This window comes from Caenorhabditis briggsae, assembly GCF_000004555.2.
Source record: "Caenorhabditis briggsae AF16 supercontig from assembly CB4, cb25.NA_080, whole genome shotgun sequence".
Taxonomy (NCBI): domain Eukaryota; kingdom Metazoa; phylum Nematoda; class Chromadorea; order Rhabditida; family Rhabditidae; genus Caenorhabditis; species Caenorhabditis briggsae.
In genome coordinates this window covers 15,689-25,834 of record NW_025543404.1, presented here as the reverse complement: position 1 = coordinate 25,834, position 10,146 = coordinate 15,689, and the positions used below count along the sequence as shown (strand labels likewise).

At 38.3% G+C, this 10,146-nt stretch overlaps 1 protein-coding gene across 1 annotated transcript in view; it reads right to left on the bottom strand.

The window, feature by feature from the left end:
* Positions 1 to 4,401: 4,401 nt before the first annotated feature.
* CBG24024 overlaps positions 4,402 to 10,146 on the bottom strand; it is a gene marked incomplete at both ends in the record, with an annotated part of 6,457 nt that continues 712 nt past the window's right edge. Inside the window, 4 exons of the mRNA XM_002648002.1 lie at positions 4,402 to 4,707; positions 5,444 to 5,586; positions 9,035 to 9,152; positions 9,522 to 9,949. Coding sequence (XP_002648048.1) covers positions 4,402 to 4,707; positions 5,444 to 5,586; positions 9,035 to 9,152; positions 9,522 to 9,949 — 995 coding nt within the window. The remainder of the gene's footprint in view (positions 4,708 to 5,443; positions 5,587 to 9,034; positions 9,153 to 9,521; positions 9,950 to 10,146) is intronic.

Here is a 10,146-nt window from a genome sequence, read left to right as displayed (position 1 = left end):
TACTTGACCATTTTTTCCTTTAAAAAAGTACAAAATCGGGAGACAAACCGATTCTATACCTGTAGAAGGAAAGAAGGCACAGAGCATCAAGAAGTTTAAAATGCAGGAAGATTGGTTGTCATCCGGATTTGAGCAAACTACTACTACTGTCCCAACTGTGCACACTGTCCAATTTTAATTTGTCCACCTATTTTTCTGTTCAAGATCATTTTCAGATCCATCAAATAAACATTTTCTATAACTTTGACTAATTTCTGGAATATTCATAATTTTTGTACAGGAAATTCAGACATCTGGTGAAACTGAAATAAATGCTAAATGGTACATGAAATCATCAATTCGAGATGTTTCTATACATGCGAAAAAAATTCTTCAAATTTCAACCGTCTTATACAAATTTCAACCGTCTTAAATTCTTACTGTAAGAATCTAAACTATTTTTCTAGATTTTTTTTTAAATTTTTCTTTTTAACTTTGATCAGATATATCTCGGTTCTTTTGAAAGATATCAAAAAATGGTCAACTGATAAAATATTTAACATTTTATCAGACATATTTTATTAGTTGATCTATTTGTGTTATCTTTGATAAAAACAAAGAAAAATTGGGTCAAAGTTTTCAAAATTTTTTCAGGACTTAATTTTCTTTAAACTTACCACCGCTTTGTTTATGTCAATAACTGCTCAAATTACATATCTTTTGTGTAATCGGAAAAATGTTTTTGATTTATGGAAATCAATAAAATCAGAAATTCGATGCAAGCAGACTTCGAGAATCGATCCCAGTGGTTGATTGGTTATTACCGTAAACACTCTAATAGAAGTCCCCCGAATCGTCAGACCATGTATCTCATTTTCTTCGAATGATATCAAAAAGTAATTAACTAAAAAAATATTGCTGATATCATGATAAACACTTTATTAGTTGACAACTTTTTGATATCTTTCAAAAGAAGGGAGATATAAAGACTCAAAGTGGACGTTCTGCGTGGCGTTCTATTAGAGCGTTTACAGTACTTGAATATTTATTTTTCGAAAATTAGGATTCCGGCGTATTGACTTTTTTTTGTTTTTTTTTGTATTCGGATAAAATTGAAAATAACTTGCATCATTTTTTGTCAAAGAACAGATTTTGGTTTATTTTTCTAATGAAGTGGTACATCGGTTTGTTCCAGTAAATTTATCTCGGAGTCAGTGAAAGATATCGAAAAATTTCCAACTGAAAAAATGTTCTCGCACATCAGGCCTCAAAAACTCCGGGCTGTAGTACTCCTTGTACGGTAGGGTATCCAAAACCCGTCCATAATTGTCTGGATGGTTGTAGATACTCGGGAAAAATCCCATCACTTCTCTAGTTAGCTCAAATGCCTCGGGCACCTTTGCCAAACCTATCGTCAAAAACTGCATAGAATCTCTGTAGTAGAGCTTCTGTTTCTTGCACTTGCACTTTGCCGAGATGATGGTCATACCGTTGAGAATGACTTTTGGCTCCGTGCAGTGAATTCCTGCTCGTCTGTGGAGTTCAGCAAGCATGAGGACGTCGTAGCTGTAAAACACAATGTATTTTTATTATTTTCCACCATGTACTCACCGTCCTCCATTGTGTGCAATTGCATATGCACCGTTTGCTCGTGGATCCACCCGACATTGGTTGAAGCGACATTAATCTGCTATTCGGAGTGGCACTGACATTTAAAAATAGTAGAATAAAAAAAAGGAATACAATTCAGAAAATTCAATAGGAATATTTTCCCGACGTCCATGCAGAAGGTCGTCTGAAAAATTAGGGGGAGAATGAATGCTAATCGTAGGTACCGGAGCGTATTTATACCAACATTCTCAAGGGGGCGGAGTCAAAAACTAGGTGGACTGGTGACATCGAGTATCACACATTGGTGGATTAAGTACAATAATTCTAGTTTTTATTACAGTAATAATTTCGAATTGAAGTGTGAAGAGCTAATTCTTCCCATGAGAAATGCCCCAGAGATTGGTGCAGTGGTGAGGATCGTTCTACCCAATGTCATTCTTGCTGTATGTATTTAGTTGGGAATTGAACAAAAAACCAAAACATTTCAATTTGGATCAATAAGAGTTCAATTATCACTCGAGAACTTTTTTTTCCTGTAGAAATAAGTGTGCCGATTTTTTTTAATATTTATTAATTCCCACGAAGGGAAGAATCTAGAAGAGATAACAGAGATATAAATTTGTATTAAATGGGATATGGAGAAAAAACCGAGTTAGTAATTAGTTGAATTTAAGACAAGAAAGTGGTTTAGGTCACAGGATAATAGTCGATTTTCAAATGCCGCTGACGAGGGCTTCACCGGAAGCACTTCAGCGGGTAAATAGTTTCAACTTCTGATTACTCTATTCGAGAGAAATTGAGAAGATATTTTCGTTGAGTTCTTGACGAGTGACCTAAAATGAGAAAGAACATTTTGATCCTAAAGATGTGGTTTCGCTAGATTTTTCGCTTGTTACTTAAGATGTTCCCTTGTAAGAGTTGATTATGATACGTATTCTCCATTTTTTAAATTCCACTTTTTTTGTAATATATTTTTTATCTCCGTTTTTAAAGGTGGGGGGACAGGAGATTTTTCGTAGTTTTTTTGTAGCTAGAGTATGCATTTTACCGTCACGGTGTACAACGCTTAATGTCACTCTGCGTACAGCTGTCGTCCTCGCCTTTATGTATACAATCGGGCGTCCGCTTTCTCTTTGCCCGCGTGGCTCAGTCGGTAGCGGCGCCGCACCCTCAATCCTCGCCTTCACAAGTTCAACTCCTCGAGGTGCATCTTTGAACGGAACTTCGAGAACATTATTTTTTTCATGTCCCCCCCCCCCACCTTTAAAATTTTTCTACGTTCGTTTTTCTATGTTCCTTTATAACAGTTCTATTCCAGACCAATTCCATTTCAGAACAGTTCTATTTCACACGGTTTTATGTAAGAACAGTTCTAATTCAGAACAGTTCAATTAAAGATCAGTTCTTTTTCACGCAGTTCTATTTTGGTGCAGTTCTATTTTTTGCTCACGTTCTATTTCGAGGTAGCGCCCCTAATTCATGGTGAAAAATTTTTGCACTAAAAATCAAAAGAATTCACGTATTTGGTGTGATTTGATTTTTGTGATCTTGAAACTTTCAAATCCACTTTTTTTTATATAAGACGGTTGAAATTTGAAGAATTTTTTTCGCATGTATAGAAACAGCTCGAATTGATGATTTCATGTACCATTTAGCATTTATTTCAGTTTCACCAGATGTCTGAATTTCCTGTACAAAAATTATGAATATTCCAGAAATTAGTCAAAGTTATAGAAAATTTTTATTTGATGGATCTGAAAATGATCTTGAACAGAAAAATAGGTGGACAAATTAAAATTGGACAGTGTGGACAGTTGGGACAGTGGTAGTAGTTCGCTCAAATCCGGGTGACAACCAATCTTCCTGCATTTTAAACTTCTTGATGCTCTGTGCCTTCTTTTCTTCTACAGGTACAGAATCGGTTTGTCTCCCGATTTTGTACTTTTTTAAAGGAAAAAATGGTCAAGTATTATTTGAATTGTGCCACGAGGTACAAAATCGGGAGACAACCCGATTCTGTACCTGTAGAAGAAAGAAGGTACAGAGCATCAAGAAGTTCAAAATGCAGGAAGATTAGTTGTCACCAGGATTTGAGCAAACTACTACCACTTTCCCAACTGTGCAAACTGTCCAATTTTAATTTGTCCACCTATTTTTTTATTCAAGATCATTTTCAGATCCATCAAATAAACACTTTCTATAACTTTGATTAATTTCTGAAATATTCATACAGAAAATTTCTGAATTGTAAAAAGGCAAGACGAAACTGGACGAAATCTGTGGAACAGGCAAACTTTTCGAAAAACTTTTGTTCTTCTGGAGACTTTGGTGAAAGTGGCACCGAAATATAAGCTCCGAATTCTCCGACAGTTGCCACAACATATACTTTTCATCTTCCCCCCGGTGCCTCTTATTTGTCCAGACTCAAATTACTCAATTTTGTCTCTATCCGTCATAGACGCCTCAAATCTAAATTAATGATACTTCATAAAATGATCTACCTTTCTTCTTATATTCCCCACCATAAATCTCATTTCCGGTTATCTAAATTTTTAATTTTTTTAAAAATGCCAGTGCTGAAAAAAAAACTTAAGCGAAAAAAATCCTCTGTGAACCGCGGCGTGAGGACTTTGCAATTCTGCGGCATGTTTTTTTCTTTTTATCACATTTCAGTGTTTTTCGTCATATAAGACGGTAGAAATTTGAAGAATTTTTTTCTCATTTCTGAAAACCAAAATTTCTCAAATTTTATGTACAAAAAGAACAGAGTTAATAGAGGGTCCTTGGTCTCTTTCTCGATGGCGACGTTGATCAATTGGCTCCTGTTGGCGACGTCGATCCCATTGATAATATTGGTCGTTTTCTGTGTTCATGTTCAGATCTGGAGTTGGTTGTCTTTCGCGTGAGTCTTTGGGTCCACCTGGCATGAAGTATTTTGTATCGACCACAGTCTTTGGGATCCTGCAGAGTGCTGAGTTGTGGACCTCTTCCTTGCAGTAGTAGCATCCAAAATCGATTAGGACACCGGAAGGACACTGGTGCCTTTGTTGTTGGTAGGAGAGGCATTTTTGGCATAAGCTGTGTTGTCTCAAGCACTCCCAGCGTGCATCTGCCGTCCTGAAAACTGGGCACCTATCCGGGATGTGTCCGTAGCCGCAAAAGCTGCAAATCTTGGGCTTGTCCTCAACTTTAATCCTGGCCAATTTCCGGATTGTTGTTGATTGTTCATTATCCGGTGGTGATCTTTCATCATCACTTTCATCATCCGGTGTGCCTTCTTTTGTTTTGGCTTCTAAAACACGGGGATTGGTTAATTTTATAAGCTTCAGCCAGTTTTCTCACTTTTTCTCAAAGGTTTGCCGTCATCACTAGAATTGCCTTCTTTGGAAGTGACTGGTTTTATTTTCATGACTTCTGCAATATCAGGCTAAGTTCACTTTACACTATTAGCAATTTCTCTTACGGTTTCCCTGAACTGAATTGCTGTCGTCGTCGGATTTCATATCGTTTCTTTAACCGACGGGTGTATTGTATTGACACGATTTCCTTGGCGTGTTTTCGGTGACTTGGCGCATTTTCCGTGCCTTTGTATGTTTTCCATGAATTGACACAACTAGAGTGCCTTGGCGTGTTTCTAGTAAGTTCAAGTGTTAGCACGAAAAACGCGTCAACACAGAGAAAAAATCAACTTACGAAAAACGCACCAAGCCACAAATATTGTATCTTCGCACTAGAAATACGCCGGTTCGACTAATCATATTGTCTACATGAACGTTCTGTTCCTTGACGCAATTCAAGTACCGTGACGTATTTTCCGCGCCCTGTCGCATTTTCAGTGCAAACAGTTACTTACATTGGTCCCATTACATTTATTTTTTGAGTACGTTTTCTCTTGACAAGTGGTTTTCCTGAATCCATTCACCCAGAATCCCACTGCCGCATACTTTGAAAATCTCGGACGGTTATTTTCAAGAGTAACAAAAGATAATCCTCTTTCTGTAAAAAATCCATAATTCATTTTTAAAATTAATTTAAATAATTACCGCGAACATAATTAAACTCGTCCTCATTCTCCAATCCGCTTAGTTTACCACGATAAAAGCCTTCACAAGTCAACTTCGCTGTTGTTATGTTTTGATTATCAGCAAACAAGAAAACCTGGAAAAAGTGGAAAGTTTCAGTTCAGGAGTGGGCGAGGAAGGGAGAAAATTGACCGTCACGTTTTGCAAATTTTCCGCCCTTGTTTTGCAAAACGAGATTAAAGGCGCACGCAATTTCGCCGGCGGGTCTCGACACGTAAAAAATAAACTTTGAATTTTTAAAGGGGGGGGGGGGGCAGGAGATTTTACGGGGGATTTTTGGGGCCAGAGTATGCATTCTACCGTGACGGTGTACAACGCTTAATGTCACTCTGCGTACTGCGGTCGTCCTCGCCTTTATGTATGCAATCAGGCGCCCGCTCCAGTTTCGCCCGCGTGGCTCAGTCAGTAGCGGCGCACCTTCAATACTCGCCTCGACAAGTTCAACTCCTCGAGAGGCATATTTAAACAGAATTTCGAGAACATTATTTTTTTCATGTCCCCCCACCTTTAAAGCGATTTTTAATAAAATTGTTCAAAATTCAAAATTTATTTTCCACGCCATTTTTTACGTGTCCAGACACATCGGCAAAATTGCGTGCGCCTTTAATCTCGTTTTGCGCGTGTTTTGCAATTCGTTTCCGACGAAAGCCGATTGCTCGCCCAGACCTGTTTCAGTTTAAAAAATTCAGGATTCAAAGCCCAAATTAAGCGGCAAATTTTCCTGAAAATGAGTCTAGGGTTGCTTTAAAGGCGCATACAGTATTCAATTATTGATTTCCATTTTTTTTCTCACAAAATTCGGTGATGGATCCCAAAAACTAGAAGTTCCCAGCTCAATTTTGAATTTTCCGGGTTACGGTAGCTCCAAAAGTCCGCAAACACCGAATAACGAATTTTTGAGCTGTAAACTTTGATTTAGGCTAATTCAAAGCTCAGAAACACGAATTCGATAACGAAAATGTATGAAAATCAGTTCTTCTCACTCGAATACACCATTTTCCTTTGGGCCGTAGAAACATTTTGAAGTTGTTAGTACATTTTGGCCATTCGGTAAAATTCCAGACCCCGTTTGCCAGGACCACTTTGTATGTGCCAAAGCCTTGACCGCCGGTCTAAAAACACGCGAAGTTTTGGATAAATAGACACACAGAAAGAAAAAAAACTGACAAAGTTTTGGATAGGAGGGTAGGTAGGGCAGTCTGTGGTGGCGTTGATCTAAAAAATAGAATCACTAGAAATGTGTCAAGACACGGGAAATGGGTCAAGGTACTAAAACGCGTCTATGCACCCGAAATCCGTCAAGGGAATGGAAGAAGATAACATCAGTGAAAAGGCGTAGAGGAACTCGGATATACTTAAAATGCGCCAAGTCACGAGAAACGCGCCAACGCACGAGAATTGTGTCGAAGCACAGAAGATGGAAAAAAAAATCAAGAACAGAGCGAAGACACCTAAATGTGTCGAATGGGTGTATTTCCAGTGACTTGAAGCATATTTCTTGCCTTGGCGCGTTTTCTGTGCGCTGACGCATTTTCAGTGTCTTGGCGCGTTTTTACGTCAATGAACCATAAATGTATCAAAACACATAAATCGCGCCAAGGAACGGAAAAAACGTATAAATTTTTGTTCATAGCGCATTTTCTGTGCATTGACGCGTTTTGAGTACTTTGAAACATTCTCAGTGCATTGACGCATTCTTAGCGTCTTAGCACATTTTTGGTGTCTTGACGCATTTCCGGTACATTGACGCGTTTCCGGTGCCTCGACCCATTTTCAGTGCTTTGACGCAATTTCGGTTCATTTAAGCTGTTTTCCTGCGTTGCCGCATTTTCAGTGCTTGGCGTATTCTCGGAACATTGACGCATTTTTGCTGCTTTGTCGTATTTTTCGTTCCTTGGCGCATTTTCTGTGCCTTGGCGCATTTCTCGTGCCGCTCACTCACCTTAAATGCGGTTTTGACTCCAGCACTTTTATCCATCGCCACAATCGAATCCAATTGTACATTATAATAAACCTGACAATCTTCCACGGCCAAATTTTTCGAGTACACTGCCTGCAGATCAAAATAGAGGATTACTGTAGCAACCACTTACCATACAGTTATCCTTAGTGAGACAGTAATCCACACAAGTGGAGAAATCAAATTTCATTGATTGGAATAGCGGCGAATTTTGAGGTTTTCCAGAAACTACGACCATTTTGTAAGGGTCAGAGGACTGGAATTACTGCTTTTTAAAGTGAAAAATCAAAATATTTCTTACTGTATTTCTGAAAATAAACAGGAAGATGAGAAGAAAACAGGGGAAATTCATCTTGTGATTTTCATAATATAAAAATGAATAGAAAAAATGGAAAAAGGGAAATACATCAATTTTCGGGAAATCGGAGAATCCATGGAGACGGAAAAATTATTATGTTTTATGGGAACATTGAACATTCGGAAAAATCAAACAATGATGAGTCTGGGCGGAAAATGTAATGTTAGATGTTGAAAAATGGATGTAGTTTGGATCGTTAGCGCATTTCTCGTGTCGTTGGCGCAGTTTTGGGGTTTCAAAGTATGCGACAGTGGGATTTTGGGTGAATGGATTCGGAAAAGTCAGAAGAAAAAACGTACCAGAAAAATAACTGCAATGGGACCAATGTGAGTAATTTTCGACTAAAATGCGCTAAGGCACGGGAAACACGTCAAGACACGGAAATCGCTTTAAGGAACGGGAAATGCGCCAAGGCATGGAAAATACGTCAAGGAACAGAAAATGCGTCAATGCACTGAAAACGAGTGGAGGCACTAGAATTGCATCAAGGCACGAGAAATGTGTCAATACATAGGAAATGCGTCAGATCCCTGGAATTATGTCAAAAACTGAAAACGCCAATGCGCTCAAAATGCGCCAATGCACGGAGAATGTGTCAAGACACCGAAAAAGCGTCAAGGCACGGGAAATGCGCCAAAACACGGAAAACGCGCAAAAAGACCAAGATCGTGCAAATGAATAGAAAAAGCACCAATAAATTAAAAACGGGATCGAGGCACAAAAAATGGGCCGACACACAAAAAATACGCTGAGACTATTTATCATTTTTGACCTTTTTCACGATTTTCATGATTTTTGTAAATTGAATGATTTTTCAGAATTGTGTGCACTTGAAACTTTATGTGTTATTATTTGCATTCAAAATATCATACTTCATTCACAAAACTTCAAAAAACATTTAAAAATTTCACAATTGACAAACTTCCGTCCCACTAGTACTTATATGTTTGACTTCAACTTTTTTGGTGTTTCGACAAAATAATTTGCCACAAAAATCCCTATAAGGAGCATGGAAGTAAAGCATGATGAGTGTAGCGGATGCACCATGTATGGCCATTAGCATATAGGCGATACTGTTCATTTCCGTGGTGTTTAGGTATAAATATCCCAGTAGGATCATTATAATTTGAGGGACAATCATGATGGTAGCGGGAATGGCGATCTGCAATTTTTTTCAGAATATAAATTTGGTCGTGTTTATAGTCATTCGAATCGTCGTGTTTTGCTAATTCTAAATATATAGTTTTTGTGAAAACTGGACCTTTGTGAACAGAGATATGGAGCAATTTGGAGAGGTGCAGCGCGCGCCCTCGTTGTCTGCGTGTATCTCCTGTGTGCGGCAAGAGAGACGCAGACAACGATGATGCGCGCTGCTTATCCTTATGCTGCTTCACACCTCGGCTCACAATAGTTCCCTACCTTTAACATCTATATTTTTGGAATCAGCAAAACGAGACAATTCTAATGAGTTGAAACACGGCTAGTTTTTCTTGTTTTTGAAAATCTCATTCTTCGAAATTTAAGGTCCTACCTGCATGTAAACAGCTTTCAAGAACCTCCTCTGCATCCCCAATGTATTTTGTGACATTGTCATTCTCTTGGTGGACCACCAGATATTGAAATGCAACAAGAACAAAAAAGTGGACCCTTCCACAATTACAGTACCCAAACTAATCAACTGTCGATACCCAATCCATTCTCGAATTTCCCAATCATACGCAACCACATAGATTGGATGGTCCGGAGTGTGAAAATGGACCACTTTTGGGTACATTTTGAAGACTTCCTTTCTTGCGAGGTCCTGATCGGGGACTAGGAGTACGGTAGGTAGAAAATAAAGAAGGGCAAGTGAATAATTGATGAGATAGAAGAATTTTCGACCATGACGCCACCAGGAGTTTTCAGCAAAAAGGAGAAAGAAGCGGTTTTCGAAAATTGAGATCGTGGCAACGGCGACCACTGAAAAGTTTTGAAAAAATTAAAAGAAATTAGTTTTTTATGTTTTTTCCTTTCAATTTTTTATAATATCAAAATTGTCAAAACCCCAAAATGTACCCAAAAACATTTCCAATGTTTTACTGCCCGACGAAATTACATTTAACATTAGAAAAAAAATCATAATTTCTGTTTTGGAAAAATTCTCGAATTTTCTGACA